The sequence below is a fragment of the Brienomyrus brachyistius genome, chromosome 3 (assembly GCF_023856365.1).
Source record: "Brienomyrus brachyistius isolate T26 chromosome 3, BBRACH_0.4, whole genome shotgun sequence".
NCBI classification, from domain to species: Eukaryota; Metazoa; Chordata; class Actinopteri; order Osteoglossiformes; family Mormyridae; genus Brienomyrus; species Brienomyrus brachyistius.
The window spans coordinates 10,721,577-10,738,146 of NC_064535.1; the positions used below are offsets into that span (position 1 = coordinate 10,721,577).

A 16,570-nucleotide genomic window follows, 5' to 3' on the forward strand; every position below is an offset into this window, starting at 1 on the left:
TCCCGTTAAAAGAATGCCTCATGAATACACTAAGGGATATCAAGACAAACTAGATAGTCAAACGGTGATGCATTATCAAACAGCAAAGTTTTGTTAAAAAAACAATTTTGTCAAAAAGAAAATGGTGAAAATGGTGACTTCACCTGAGGGATTCAGTGACTTGGACGTTTTCTCAATAGGAGGCATTCTTTTTCTTGAAGGTAAGCTACTGACGAAAAAGAACTTAGAAAGATTTGCATTGTCATAATTATTAGTCAAATTATTACTGAGTTCTTGAAACACTTTGTAGTGAAATATATCAGCTCATCGGTTTTAATAGGGAATTTAAATGCTTAATGTTTTAATGTTTTCTTCTCTCTACACTTGCTTTCATTTTTATTTCAGGTCTGGTGGGATTCTCTCTCAATGCTCTCACACTTGTTTCTTTCTTCAAAATACGACAATTACGAACCCCAAGTAATTTCCTAGTGTTTAGCCTGGCAATGGCTGACATTGGAATATGCATAAATGCGACTGTTGCAGCATTCTCAAGCTTTTTGGGGTAAAAAAAATAACTGACGACTTTTTATTGCTGCTTAAAATAAATCATCATAAATTATACAATATGCAATGTTGATTCCTGTATATACAGTTTGATAACACTGTACAAATTGTATTTTTTTCTAGTTTTCAAATATCTATGTTGGTAATTAATGTTTTTTTTTTACATAAGTCTATTTAGCTACTTATGTCAGTGAAATACAATTGCTGTTTACACATTTTTTCTAAATCTGAGTAATGAAATAGCCCATTCCATTAAGTGCTTGTTAACACGTTTACATCTGTTCCACAGATATTGGCCCTATGGGTCAGAGGGATGTCAGACTCATGGTTTTCAAGGATTTTTAACTGCCCTTGCTAGCATTAATTTTATTGCTGCAATTGCTTGGGACAGGTACCATCAATACTGTACAAGTAAGTAGAACCACAGAAAATAATGCACAGAGAAACCAGACGCACAGAAATTTTAAGGGTTAGATAACCGTTAATTAAGAATTCTCATCATATCCTAATTCCCCAATGTCCTATTTAGGAACGAAGTTACAATGGAGTCATGTAATTCCCCTGGTCTTGTTCATCTGGTGTTTTACTGGATTTTGGTCTGCCATGCCATTGCTTGGATGGGGAGAATATGCTTATGAACCCCTCAGAACATGCTGTACTCTGGATTATTCCAAAGGTGACAGGTACACCAGTCAGTACGTTGTAAAACAGTATCAGAAGAATATAGTAACACTTAAGATCCTAAGAGCCTTTTGTCAATGTTAAGAAGTGAGCTTGATTAGCGTATCATTTTGGAAATTAAGCCATATTGTAACGTAATGCATTCTGAATTTCCTTAAGGAACTACGTGTCCTATATGCTCCCAATGGCTGTTTGCAATCTGTTTATACAAGCTGTCACCGTTATGAGTTCTTACCAATCAATTGAAAGAAAATTTAAGAAGACCGGCCAATATAAGGTGAGATTGTTCGCATTTCGAGTGCTGTTCTGTCACTGTTGCATAACTTTTTTATGGGACACAAGCAAAGGTCAGTACCTGTGCCTTAGTGCACAGCAACATATAAAATAATTTTTGAGATAATTGCTTATTTAACCTGAATCAATGTCAGTAATAAAGAATCCCACTGGTTTTGTTGCAGAAAAAGAGCATTGCTTTTAACTTTTAATTTTTAACTGGAATATGTGATGTTCTTGCAACACCACATCTATATGTATGTGCTGTTTTGGTTATTAGCTCAATAAAAATTCTAATTGCAAAAAATTCATTCATTTCTAGTTTAATCCTGGCACTCCTTTGAAGACATTGCTGTTTTGCTGGGCTCCATATGCAATGCTGTCCTTATATGCTGTTTTTGAGGATGCCACTCTTGTGTCACCTAGGCTGAGAATGGTAATTATATTTATTATAATATTTTAAAAAGTGTATTTATGACATACACTGCCCGGCCAAAAAAAATGTCAACATTTGAATTTAAATCAGCGAGTACTTAGGAGCCGATGACTGGATCATTATTACAGCTCAGCAACATTCTGCTGCAATAAAGTGAAGAGCAACTGAATCTCCTGAATGGCCAGGTTGTCCGGTCAATGGATTTTCTCTTCCCTGTTGGCATGCGCATATTCCAGGACGATAATGCCAAGATTCATCGGGTTTGAACTGTCAAAGATTGGTTCAGGGAGCATGAGGAATGATTTTCACACATGAACTGGCCACCACTGAGTCTTGACCTTAATCCCACTGAAAATCTTTGAGATGTGCTGAAGACGACTTGATGGAGTTATGGAGTGGTTCATCTCGCTTATCATCGATACAAGATCTCGACAGGAAATTAATGCAAATCTGGATGAAAAACATGTTGAGATGTCGCATAAGCATGTGGAAACAATACACTGATGAATGTGCACCATAATGAATGCTAAAAACGGTGCAATGAAACATTGTTTGGCCAGGCAGTGTATATTGAATGCTTTTAATTATACTATCAAATATATTGTTCTTCTGTTTTTTTTCTAGGTGCCTCCTCTTTTAGCAAAAACATCCCCTACATTCAATGCCTACTTGTATGCCTTTGGAAATGAACACTATAGGTGGGGGATCTGGCAGTTGCTTAATGGACATAAGAGTGAAAACCGTTAATGTCGTGACTGCAAATAAAGCAAATTTTTTATTTTTCAATTTCCGCTTAAGGATATTTGGCATATTTATAATTTGTATTCATAACACACAGTGTGGCACTGATTAATCATTTAAATAATAGGTGTAGTGAGAGGGTATTCATTTATGTATTGCCTGAAATCTAGTTGACTTGGTGACTATTATGGTTGTGATTTAGCTGAATTATTTTTAGAATGACCAAACTTCTAATCACACCTTTATATTTTGGGATAGATGTGCCATACCATTTTACACACCATGTACATGTCCATATTGAGCCATAACGGATCAAATGGAGCCAATAAGACATTAATATTGAGAGAAATGTGGCATTAATGGCTTATCTTGAATACTTAACCAACTATCTGTGAATAGGTGAAACGATTTAAGAGGCCTTATGTAATTAGCCTGGATGTACAAAATTTTTTGTTTCACTTAAGTCTGTAATTTTAATATGGTCTGTCTAACCTGTTTTTAATTATACACAACAGTATATGCGCTATTGTTCAAATAAAAGTGGATAAAGTAATTTAAATATGAAACTCCATTGAATCATTTTAAGAAAATACAGGGGTACTCATTTACATATTTTAAGTACATGAAACGATCGACTGGCATACCACCGATTTTCCTAAACATATATTTAAAAAAAATTCGGTCTTCATGGCCTGTGTAAAGGCGTTCCTGGTGATGACTAGACTTACTGCTTCCAACTGTTCACCTATTTTCCGAACACTTTTCCTGGTCAGGATCACAAGAAACTTTCCACAAAATTTTTCAATTTTACGTTTGCCATAGGGGCTGTATGAATATGCCACACACATTTTACGCATTTTTTGTCAGATACTTAAGCATCTCTCATTGACCTCATATGATGACTATTCGTTTATTGCAGAGAACCAGCTACTTCAACAGCAATTACAACATATAACAGGACAAATTGCAAAAATGCTCTGTAGTATAAATGGGAATGCCACTGAGGCAGGCAGCATCAATAGCCGGTTTTCTGTCTCTGATAAGGGAATGTTGTTTATATCCCTGTCTAACCATTTACCTTGTCTTACCTCCAGCAATTCAAAATCACATTAAACAGCTGTACAAAATTTATACTTTCACACAGCCCTAAGCCATTTACATTTTTAGAGGTGCTGCTAGTTTTGTATTATTGCCAATCATGTTAGTTCATTTTAATTTGGAAAGTTTCCCACGTACTATATTAAAATTATACTAGCATTGTAGCCTTACCCTGCAGGGTTGTGGGTTCAGTTCCTTCCCTCGTTATGTGTGAATGGAGATCAAGTTTGCATGGGCTTCCTCCCATTGTCCAAAAACATGCAATTAAGTGAACGTTGGATGCGAGTACATGGCCTGTTTAACGTCTATTAAGTCCAGGATGTTCCTCTGCACTGTCTGTGAAATGTTACAGCCTCACCACATCCATTTACTAGATAGGCTGTATGGTTTTAGAATGGATGAACAGTGCCACCCATAGGCTTATTAGTGTCAGTAGTCATTTCAGTTGTGGAGAGTGAGAGTTCCACCAATAATTTAAACAAGGCCTTGTGGTCTTAAGTTGATGCTTGATGAATAGATTGAAGTACAATGAATTTCACAAAGCATACTCCATCTTTGCTTATTACACCTATGATAAAATTAATGGGAAAGCGGTTTGCATCGGAAACATTCACCAGATATTAATTCTTAAATTAAAAGTAATGACAAAGATAAACTCTGCTGTGGATGGGAAAGTATTCATTGAAATTGACGACCAATTATTGTTTAGACCAGCCTATTAGGCAAGTGGTATGGAACATGAATAGATGGACACTCGGAGGAAGCCCACCCAGAACAGGTGAAAGCCATGTAATTCAGTAACTGAACCCACACATCTAGTGGTAAGGTCACACGGTACAACCCACTCAAACCGTTCTTCTATAATGTTTCTGAATCACAATCCATACTTACAACAAAAAAGATAGTGGGTATCCTCTAAGCTCACTATTCAATTTGAAAATAAAAGTTACCCAAAAATGTCCACTCCCTCTGCTAATATAATCTCGGTTACATTTCCAAAATTCTGAAAGTCAAGTAACCACACATTTTTTTACTCTCATGTTTAGCTTGCAAATATGCAAACAAGCCATTTTAATTCAAAAACGAACACAAATAATGACAAAATTAATTCAGTAATGAAAAACAGTACCTTCCTGTGACTGATATACATACATAATATTCATGAGGCAAAAGACCTTTACCTAAAAAAAATATACAGGAAAACATATCTATTCCAATTTGTCAACAAAAAATAGCATACAAAACCAAATTACATCTACCACCAATAAAATGCTACTAGAACCATGTGAGACTGGTTATTGCAAGAGAACATACATTAAAAAGATGTAGTTCGACATTAACATTTCTCTGGTTCTTAGATACCTTAAATAACATTTTCCTTATTTTTAAAATGTCTCAGTGCATATATACATACCCTTAATCCACACGTATATAAAAATAAAGAACATGCATCTTAAAGGTCATTCAGGTAAATCTAAAATATACATCCTAACAAGAGGGAAAAAAAATCAGAGGAATAAAACTGGCCCAGATTACCATTACGCTTCCTATTATGAGATTACACAGAATTACTCTGGTTTGAAAACATGATGGTACCAGGGTAACCTACTGGTTTTAATGATTTACTATTTTTTACCTTGGCAGATAAATGCTATTAGTGAACCAGTTACTTTGGTACACCAAAGACTTCAATAAAGTTTAAAATTGAAGATTTAAAACTTTAAAAATTTAACAGGAATGTGCAATTATGGGTTAGTCATCTCATGAACAGAGCACTCACATGTCCAATAATGACCTATCTGTTTGCCTTTAAAGATAATAAACACTTCCACAGTAAAGCAAACCTTTCATTTGCTATGGTACCTTGTCTGAAATGTGAATCACACCCACAAAGCCATCTAGTCTCCTAATTATCAATGGAATCTATACTTGCGTGCTGGTTTAAGACTGATGTAAGTTTTCTTCATTTCCTCAGTCTGTTCATTCTTGACTTGGTGATATTTTTCCCCTTTGGTTGTCACCACTTGACCACCATGATAACGCACCAGTTTTTTGGGAGCCTGCATAAAAGGCAACGTTGCAATCAGGGATCAAGCAATGTAATCTCAGTTTAAATTCCTTTGTGAAAATCTTCATATTGTTATAATATACAGGCTCTGAGAAATCTGAAAATCTTTTGCTTAACCCTAATGAACTGCAGAATTTAGCATTTATCAGTACACATTTGTACTATTATACGTAATTGCGCCTCTCTGGGCATTGATATGAATGAATAAATGAAATGAATGAATCAATGAATGAATCAATCCATCCATCCATCCATCCGAAAGATTAACAGGAAAATGATTTACTTCTTTGGGTGTTACAGGCCTGTGAATTTTCTTATCTTCTTCATCATCTACTAACATATACCTAAAAGAAAAATGAATTTAAGAACAACTTAAGTATACATAATTTAACTGTGGTTGTAATAGTAAACAGCACTGTTTATTGGGGGGGATGGACGTGGACGGGGTGCATATCACACAAAACGAAGCAAACAAAGCTGCCAGTTCAATGGACACGAAAGTCAAAATTCAGTCACGAATCCTAGAGTTATTTTTGGGTCTAACCTACAATTAGGGACACTGATTAAAGGAAAACAGCAATAATTATTTCTGAAAATGAGAAACCAGCGAAACAAACATGAAAACACTGGTAACTAGCCTTTTGTAATGCCCTCCCACGATATCCTTCTGGACCTTAGCCCAGTTATTAACAACAAATAACATATGAATGGAAGGGAAACATCAATTGCATAAAGAAGATTAAACTTACTTTTCAAGAATGCTTGCTTTCAACTTTTTATCGGCTTGTGGTGAAACAGCTTTACAATGTTTCACCTGTTAAAAACATAACATTGGACAAAAATCAGGATATTTTCCTTCACATTCCTCTATAATTGAGCTTAATATTTTATTATGCTAAATTCTTATTTCTTCTTCACGGTAGTACGGCAAAAAGTATTAAGGAAAAAAAATGTAAAGTGATGCATCCATTTTCTGTTATCTAGAAACCTAAAGTGGCAATAATGCACTTGTGTTTTATTCCATAACTCCTAGATGTAGCACAAACCAGGATAAATGGCTGGTACCATCGAAATGACTAGATATACTTCACCACTAAAGTGACAAAACAGCAATTTAACAACTGATGTCAATCACAATAAAAAAATATGACCTTTTCTCACAGGGGCAATGAATTATGGTTTAACTTACTTTAAGAGGATGTTCATGACGGAGCTGAACATCTCCCTCTATGATGAGCCGAACAGCTTCTTCCATATCTCCCTTGGCAATGGATAAGGCACCCATGGCCTCTGTCACGCTGCATTTAGGGAACATCTCAAGGAGCTGCTGCATCTGGGCATCTCCTCCAATACTATTCTCCTATATATAAATTTAACACACACAGCAAATCATATTCAGGTTTTATTTTTGAAGAACAATCCATTCCACGTCGCATTCCAGTCGTATAACATTTATAATACTGCAAAACAAGTCTTTGGGAATTTTTATCCTTTTAAGAACCTTCACCTCCGCATAAGTCTTTCCTAAAGAACATCCCAATTAAATACAAATATTACACTATAACTGGGGCATGCCACCAAAAACTTAAAAAAAATCTCAAACCCTAAAACCAAATAAAGAATTAAATTTCTTCAAAAGTTCACCAAGATTCAAAAAAAGAAAAAAAATCTAGAAATGGCCTGAAGCATTATGATTATTTTGTAAGGGTTTATTAAAATGAGATTTTGGTCTCAAACACTGCAATTACTATATAATTGCTAGACATCCATCAGCCTTTGCCATTAGGAATCAGGAAAGCGATTTTTCCCCTTTTTAAAACTGGGTCTTTGAAAGTGACCCCAGAGGAATTAATACAGGTTCATGTTATATTCCTCATATGGTTGGCCACCTACAGCACTCATATTATCATTCTTAGTACCAGTGAACTCAAATTTTCCCTAGAAGAAACCTTACAGTAATTAGCCCCATCAATGTTGCAAACTACATTTTATTAAAAGATACGAGTAATTTAAGACACCTTTAAGCCATTACTGCTTTGATCATATTTGATCATTTTTTTATTGGATTATATACTAATCAGGTAATAAGTAATGTCTGCTTAACCTACTACAATTGGTGGCGGATACCTTAGCTGTAGCTCCCTCTTCCATTGATAATAAGCCCTGTGTTTCTTGCATGGAAATCCCACGAGGTGAGACAGTACTTTCATTTAAATACGATTCCTTTATTGCCATCTTTGGTAGGCCATTATCTTTAAACAGATACAAAGAACATCACGTCATAAACATTGAAATACCAACTTTAAGCAGTAACAAACATACTTAGAAATGTAATGCACTCAGTCACTGCAAGCTGCCTTCCCTGTTCAAACGCAAATCTTAAAGGTTACATATGCATGTGAACCAAAAAGTATGAAAAAGCATATAAAAACAATTTATGAGTACAGATACTCCTCACTTAATGATCTACCCGTTTAATGACCACCCAGACTTACGACCAGCTCTCCAGCCAATCGGTACTGTACACTGTAAGCGAAGTTTGAGAGTGAACAACGGGGTGTTTCTGGTCTATTCTGTTTGTTCTTCTCTCTGATTTATTTGGGTCACCGAAGGAAGGTTGTGTACTGTAGGCAGTAACTGACCTTTATTTTGATATGCCGTATCAATTTACGCTGAACTTGTGATCGACTTTTATTCCAAAATATTGCATGTAGTTTCAGGTACATGCTTTGTATTGTGGGATCGGGAACCTCCAGTAGCACGTAAAGCATAGACATGCACAAGGTTGAAGTTCTCCTGTGTCTTATACCTTTCTTATATCTACGAAAGCAATTGCTGGAAGTTTATTTGTTTCAAAATTTAGTGAATATGTACAAAGAACTTTTATTTTTTATGCGTTGTTTTAGTTTGGTGATGTGCAAAAGGATGCCAATTCATTGGATTGCAGTGATATTAATTTGCAATGCATGCCTACATATTTAGAATACCATTTATCTGTAATTCTGTTGATTAACGTTAGTAATCAGCTTGTTATAAATTTGCTATCCCAGATAGATATCCAAAAGTCTTTTCTGTGTTTATTACAGTTAATCACTACCAGATTTCCACCTGTCACAGAGAAAACACTCAATGGGAACAGTACACTATTATTTAAGTATACAGTGCACTACTGTTTAAACATTTAGAAATATACAAAAAATGCTATAAATGGTACAAGTGACATTAAAACAATATCTAAAAATGGTTGACACAAACCCACTACCAGCTTGCTCATCAACCAATTTGCTTAACCTTGTCATGGAGATGGAACTTGGTCATCAAGTGAGGAATATCTGTATTTTACACAATATCATTCACTCTTCGCCAGTTACACAACACTGAAACTTACCTTCTCCTCGTGCTCTAGCTAGTTTTGATGCCAAGTGAAATATCATCTCACATACTTTTACCCTGGGAAATAAAAGAAAATAAGTTATACCTACATTCAATTAAGAGATTATGTAACTACACACACTTAGCATAACCAGCATCATCAGAATGAGGTTTGAAAGGCTAATTTAACGATTAATTAAAATGCTGTAGTGAGTAAAATTGTTACTCTCAACCTACACTCTTGGCTATCAAAAATGTGTTTTGTCATGTTGTGTTCTCTTAATTTATCATTAAAGAATAAAAACATGGTCAACATTTGAAACACACGGTATAATTTATAAAAAAAATAGCATTCTAACCCTTCAATTCCAGCAAAGCCAGGAATGTATGCTTCTAGCATTTCAACAAAATCATCCACATCAAAGTTTTCCTCCATACTGTCCCGAGAGCCCAAGTTTTCCAGCACACCAGTGATGTAGGAAAGAAGCACGTCATCCAGAAAGCTGCAAAGAAAAATGTATATTACACATTAAATCCGTATGCAAAGCCATCGCAAGATGTTTACATTACGTAACACTGCAAGTAGCATAACTTTGAGATCTGAAACGGATCATTTGGTCAGTGATCTTACCTTAAATCTGCGTTTGGTATACACGCCTGGATGAACTCATTCAACGTATCTTGAATAATCTTATGAAGATCCATTTTATGGAAACTGGCGATAATACAGACAAAAGGGTCTATATTATTTAACATGCAGATTATTAATAATGTTAGTTTTAGCTAGCTAATTAGTCGAGTTAAATATTAAACCGCGAATAAAAGACAACAAACCTCCAGCTACGTAGCTAACCTGTTATACGCCGAGACTGAACCTCTACGAACGATTACATAAGGATACAGTGTTTTTATTAGACTTCTCAGTCAGGTTGTATTGTGACCAGTTCTGTACTGATAACCATATTTCCTCGCCTATCAAGATCTTTTGTTTTTCTGGTTACTTATAGACGTTTTTGGTTATTACGGCCTATTATCATTCAGAAACGTGATAGCTACGTTTATCCAACGAGCCAAGCAGCTTTCATATGAAAGATTCAAACACGAAAATACTAACTAGTGACTTAAATAGATAATACCAACATTATCAATTAACCGCCAATTGTGGCACTCGTAAGAATATAGCGCGTATGTCTAAAAAATATCACGTCTTCAAAATATTATACAGCAGTGGTTTTAGATTACCAAGATCCACTTTCATTCATGTTTTCAACAATGACAACGACGTATGTAGCTAAATACTATAACGGTTAAAAAAAACATGTATCATGAAACCCGGGAGAAAAAAGCCCTCACTCACAAAACGGGAAAATGTTCGCACGGAGAAGGGGTATCAAACGTAGCCAGTAAATACAGCTGGACATAGTGAGGCGTATGTCACTCAACAGGGAATTCGTTACTGTGATTCACGCAAATAACTTCGGTTTATTTCCTCCATTGGATTACTTACGGGCGGGACTAAGAAAATGGCGGTCCGAGTGAAATCCATTTGAAGATACGATTAAAACCTCGCGTCCTTTTCCACTGGTTCTTCTTTGACGGATGCGTCCAATCAGCGAAAGCTCAGCGTCCCGATAGCGCTTCCCATTAGACGACAGGCGATTGGTTCCCGCGGAGCGCAGAAACGTTTGACGTACCCATGAACTCGTTTTAATGCCTGAAAGCCTAGAGGTCGCTCAGTGGGCCTGGTATTCATTGATACCCTATTAAAAAAACTGCAGTTCTTTCAAAGAAAACCAGAATAACAGAGCAGCAAATACTTTTTTTTAATTATACTGATATTAGATCTAACAATATGGAGAATTTAGAGAAGCCATGTTGCTTATCTGCATACCATGGGAGGAAACCCAAACCTATATAAAAGAGGGAGAACATTTGAACCATGCTCCAAATCACCTAGATTCATTTCCAAGGGAGACCCACCAGGTAGAATGAGTGATAAGGCACAATAGCTTTCTGTTTAGATAATATAAAACTCTTACTTGCAGTGTTGCTTCACAACTTATATTTAGTTCTGTTTTTGATTGGCTGCCTCCTCATATTTGAAGGTAAAGTTAATGTGAGACAGAGGATATCAGGACATGTGAATGCCCATGTTTCCACTCTGCAGCATTTATAAAAACTTCTGCTACTTTTTCTAATATTTTTTCATAAAAAGATGATGCTTTTGTGCAACCGATGTTTCATCCATCTCTCAGTTTTCCAGTACAGGCTCACGGTTGGCGTATACCTGAGCTCAAGGAAGGGGGCAATCTGGACAATATTCCAGTTTATTGCATGGCATGTAGTCAAACAGTATGGGCCATTCACCAATTCACTTCAGTGCTTGTTATATGCAAACTGGGGGAAAACATGGTTATTCCATGCATATTGAGCCAGGTATTGGAATCAAACCCTAGAAATTTGAGACTGTAGTAACAACCACTGAACCGCTGTCTTACCCAGTTTTAACACTTTTTAGGAATTACCATTATATACCATTATATACCATAATATACATTACCATTATTGGACTGATTGACATACAAAATCTGAAGGGAATTGGTTTACTTGAGAGCAGGGCTGTACTCAAATGTTAAAAAATGGACAGTCAGCACCTTTAAAGTTCATGCACATGTTCAAATTAAATAGGTTAGGCACCCCTCCCTTCTGTGTTGTGATAGGACATACACTTAGGTCCATATATATTTGGACATTCATTGTTCATCTGTATTGAGAAGCGCTATTCTATCTGTTTTGCAGCATTTGGCAGAATCGGAGCAAATATTATACCCTTATTATAGCCTTAAGGATTCATCCTGCTGCTTCTGTCAGCAGTCATATCATCAATAAACACTGGTGATCCAGTTCTGTCATACATGCCCATGCCATAACACTAGGTACCTCCACCATGTTTCACAGATGATGTGGTATGCTTCACTTCATGAGCCGTTCCTTCCCTTCTCCATGGTCTTCTCAACGTTCTTCTACAGGTTCATCTTTCATATGTTCAAAGATTTTTGTAATCTTGACAGCTCTAGTGGAAAAACCCATACCTGGCCATGAAACAGCTTGTCAGGCAACTTTTAATCCCATGAATGGGGGGGGGGGGCTACATACACTAAATGTTGTGATTCACCCAGTTTGAATGTAACTAGCTAAAGTTGACAGTCTGCACTTTAACATATTCAATATATATTCATTCAAACAATGCAAGGGCATGGCATGCCTACTAACTGGCAATACAGAGTGTAATAATATAGGTTTGGCATTATCATTCTCATCTAGCAGTGGCTGGCATATGCCTGATACTGGGTGTCTGCTTTTAGCTTGTATCCCTGGCATGACGAGTTGCCTCCAGTCTGGGGTTTTGTGGGTGAAGCCTTGAGGCCACATGCTGGCTGACTATCCAAAACACTGGTCCTGCAATTTGACAGGTGGCTGTTGTCCAAGGTGGAGCAGCGAACACACGCCCACCTGTTCATTGGTCTGGGCAGCATGCGTGCATAGGCCCCCGAGGTGCCGTCATGACATCTGATACGAATACAAGCATTTGTACTCCCTTTTCAAGGCAGTCTGTTACAGAGACAATTACAAGTGCTTTACCTCCCTGTGTAGTGCTTCTGGTTCTGCAAGAACTTCAAGTGCTTCTAACCCCTTTTCAAGGTGGAGAGGAAGCAATTTGAGCTTCCTTTCTAGGGCAATTTAGTCTTGAGACAGCTGAACACTTTGGGCTCTGTGTAAGGTTTTCTAATTGGGACCCATGCATGCCTCTGAATTCTTAGTGCCCCTTTCTTAGGGTCGCCTGGGATGCCTTAATTTTTGGCCTTTGATAAATTCTTCCCACCATCCAGTGATTGTATCAGTGTACAAGTAATAATTGACTCAGGTGCACTTTGCCGGCTGAGCAGGTTAGGTGGCATCGGTTAGGTTCCAGAAAGTAAAGCAAAACAAATAATCTCTCCTTAAACGTCAGCAAGATTAAGAAGCTTGGCATTGATGTGAGGAAGCAAAATGTAGCATTGCCTTATATACCAATTGGTGGGAACGTTGTACAGAGGGCCAACAATTTCAAATTCCTCACTAGGACGCGTCATACCTCAGCAGTCATTAATAAGTCCCACCAGTGCATTTATTTCCTCTGATGTCTGAGGAAGGTCCAAATGCCACCAGCAGTACCAATCCATTTTTAAAGATGCATTATGGGGTCTATTCTCACTGGTTGTATAACATCTTGGTATGTCAGATTCTTGGCACAGGACAACAAAGCACTGCAGAGACTGGTGATTGACTCAGAGCATTACTGGCACACATCTCCCAGCAGTCCATGACATATACATAACACGTTGCCTTAGAAAGGCAGGCTGTTTAATAAAAGTACTCTAGTCACCCAGCACAGTCACTTCTCTCTCTCCTCTTCCTTCTGTCATATGGGACAGAATAATGAGCAGTTGGGTCACGAGATTCAGAGAGTTTTATTCCCTAGGACTCCCCTCTAACTCTGTTATTTATCACACATACCTAGGTGAGGTATGCATTTTTGTGTATATTGTCCTGTATTTATTTACCACTATTGTCTACTTAAAGTATGCAAATAAGATTGGCACTGGCATTGCACCTACACATCAGCAGTGTATCCTATGGGTTTAAGTGCCAAAGTAGCCAGGATTCAATAAGGGATTGCAAAGCTGCTACACACAAATGGGGGTAGGAAGCATTGAGTAGATTTTAAGTGCAATGTGAAGTGTTAAGGTACTGTCAGATGTGGCAGTTAAGGATGACTAATCAGGTCTTTGTTACGGATCCCCTCCCACTGCATACTGATAAAAATCAAATTCATCGTTGCCATATTTTAATATATCGTGCCAATGAATTCATGTGCTCTTGACTTAACTAAAACGAGGCAACAAATTAAATAAAACATAAATAAATAAAGACATTTAACTAAAATGAGTGGACAAATTGGTAAAATGTGCCCACGACTTAACTGAAACGGGTTCGGTAAAGCATCCCGGATCTCAAAATTATATGTAAGTACCTCTCACTCTTAACAGTTCTTTGCAATGCAAGAATTTTAAGAATGTGTTTGTAGGTCATTCCAGCCTGGGGTTACCACTCCCAATCTGAAGAAATATGGGATTTCCCTCACGATAAAATATGCCAAGTGGGGGGCACAATAATGTGAGGGAGAGGTCACCCCTCGCAAATCGTGAATATGGGACAAATCACATCCTGTATTGAATCAAAACAGGGTGCAGCATTTAATTTTTCAATATTAGACGATCTCATAAAATGCGAGATGGGTGGCCACTTTATTCCAAACTTAAAATTAAACTCAGTTGAACTTTCACTGTCCATACCTTCAGATGCAGGTGTCTAGTCCAAAGAGCTTTATCTCATGAGAGGAGCTCCGCACTATGCAACTACATAGACATTAGAACTCCAGGCCTGTGTGTCTATTGCTCCTTATGGAGAGAAAGAGGAGGTAGGCAACACGAGAGTTTCCCCCCAGAGGTCAATAAAGTATTACTATCAGAGGTGGATAGTTCAGGTCCAGAAAGTAGTGTAAGTATAAAAAGTAACAGTCAAAAAAGACTCAACTGTATCGTTGAAACACAATCTTGGTCTGGATTTTTACTTTCTGGACTTGAACTTTCCACCTTTGATTACTATTCAGTTAATTAATAGTAATTAGTTAATTAACTCATTTTGGGAGAAAACAATGTATGGTGAGAACCTTCTGTACATGCATTTAGTTCCATGTTAATTGGGAGATACAAACAAAAGGTTCCAGGACCTGGTAAACATTGTAAACATGAACATTTCTCATTACTCTTCCACCTTCCTGCGTATGTAGCCTTTTAAAGTGAAATCTATGCAAAGTTTTATACATAAGAGCCCTGGAGACTGATGTAGGTTCTGGTTTGTTTTATTTCACTAATTCTCAGTGATTTTCTTGTCATCTCATCTTGTACCCTATCACAGTGTTTCCCAAACCAGTCCTCAGGGCACACTGGACAGATTCACATTTTCGTTTTATGCCAGTTTCCAGAACACCTGACCCAAGCAATCAGCAGCTCTAAAAGCCTTACTGGAACATAATAAAAATGCTGATCTGTCCAGTGCACCCTGAGGACTGGTTTGGGAAACACAGTCCTATCTGACTTCTTATGGTTTGTAGTTCTTATGTTCTAGTGGTGAATAGTCCTTTGCAACGTTGGACTTTCCCTTCATGTACAAGAACCTCAGTTGCTAGATGTCACTTCAACTTTGATCCGGCTGCATCATCACCTTGCCTTCTATTCTTTCCCAGTTAGTGACATTCACTCTCATGAGCTGGTGGCAAGAGCGTAATATATTCCACATCCACCATTAGAAATGAGGTAAAGAGTTTTTTTTTTTGCAAAACTGGAGCAGTCAAAACTTTTGAGTAATAAAACTGGCACCTTCTGAGCCATAAGCAATGGGCAGCTCAGCTTCCTCTCTGATAGTATTATTCTGTTCCTTTTCAGGCCACCTGCAAACAGGAGAAATATTTAAGAAATGTTTTACAGATGGTGTACTTAAATGATAGGTTCAGTGTTCAACGAAACCCCATTATAAGCATTCCTTGCAATCAGGTATGATTGTGGAAAGCGTAATATTCACCAGCTTCCACTGTAGCTTCTGACTGGGTTTAAACAGAATCCAATGGGACTGTTCTCCTTTTTCAATTCTGGAAACTCGCGGTATGAATGAAAAAATAAGCTGTTTTTAGATCCACAATTTGAAGGAGTAACTATATACAAAATCAAAAAGCTGGTGAGTATGGAATGCCCACTTGTCGTAGAGACAATATAGTTATACCTCAGGGCAAGATCATTAGGAATCCCATAATTCTTTGTGTGGCTTTATCCATAGCAGCAACACAGATGTTCCTGATTACGGAAACCATAAAACATGGTTCACAAACAGTAATACTCATTACAATTACAAATATCATACAAAGAGAATACCTCACTCCAAATCAACCCTGCCAGTGAGATATTAATTTACAAATGAAGACATTTCCTGCACTGTTCATAAAAGGCTGAACAACCTCAAACAGCTGTCCTGGACGTCTATTCCCTAAACTGTTTTGACCATGAAAACTGGCATGTTATATAGTGACAGTAGTATAGGACGATTGACAAAACTTATGGCCGATGACAACAAACAGATCAAGATTTTTGAGAACATTTCAGAAGCTTATTAGGAACAAAATGATGAAACGAAGGACATTATTTGCTCATTAGTGGACTTTGGTCTTGGCAGATTCAGGCAGTTTGGTTTTAGGTTGTTGC

The 16,570-nt window shown here is 37.2% G+C and overlaps 2 protein-coding genes across 3 annotated transcripts; one reads left to right on the forward strand and one right to left on the reverse strand.

The window, feature by feature from the left end:
- The first annotated feature begins 130 nt into the window (after positions 1-130).
- On the forward strand, positions 131-3,202 carry LOC125738977 (RPE-retinal G protein-coupled receptor-like). The gene is made up of 7 exons (XM_049008555.1): positions 131-200; positions 385-541; positions 833-954; positions 1,073-1,226; positions 1,384-1,501; positions 1,820-1,933; positions 2,558-3,202. The coding sequence occupies exons 1-7, from the start codon at positions 131-133 to the stop codon at positions 2,678-2,680; spliced, it is 858 nt and encodes a 285-aa protein (XP_048864512.1). The 3' UTR covers positions 2,681-3,202.
- A 407-nt stretch (positions 3,203-3,609) lies between these two features.
- Positions 3,610-10,863, reverse strand: cuedc2 (CUE domain containing 2). Of its 2 annotated transcripts, none has more exons than XM_049009343.1 (9): positions 10,570-10,642; positions 9,844-9,927; positions 9,572-9,715; positions 9,229-9,290; positions 7,968-8,092; positions 7,030-7,200; positions 6,590-6,654; positions 6,124-6,184; positions 3,610-5,832 (listed from the first exon to the last, which is right to left on the reverse strand). In XM_049009343.1, the coding sequence occupies exons 2-9, from the start codon at positions 9,915-9,917 to the stop codon at positions 5,686-5,688; spliced, it is 849 nt and encodes a 282-aa protein (XP_048865300.1). In that variant the 5' UTR covers positions 9,918-9,927; positions 10,570-10,642; the 3' UTR covers positions 3,610-5,685. The 2 variants fall into 2 exon arrangements, with proteins under 2 accessions (XP_048865300.1, XP_048865299.1); XM_049009342.1 differs by lacking the exon at positions 10,570-10,642 and adding an exon at positions 10,720-10,863 and having other exon boundaries at positions 3,611-5,832.
- Between the last annotated feature and the right edge of the window lie 5,707 nt (positions 10,864-16,570).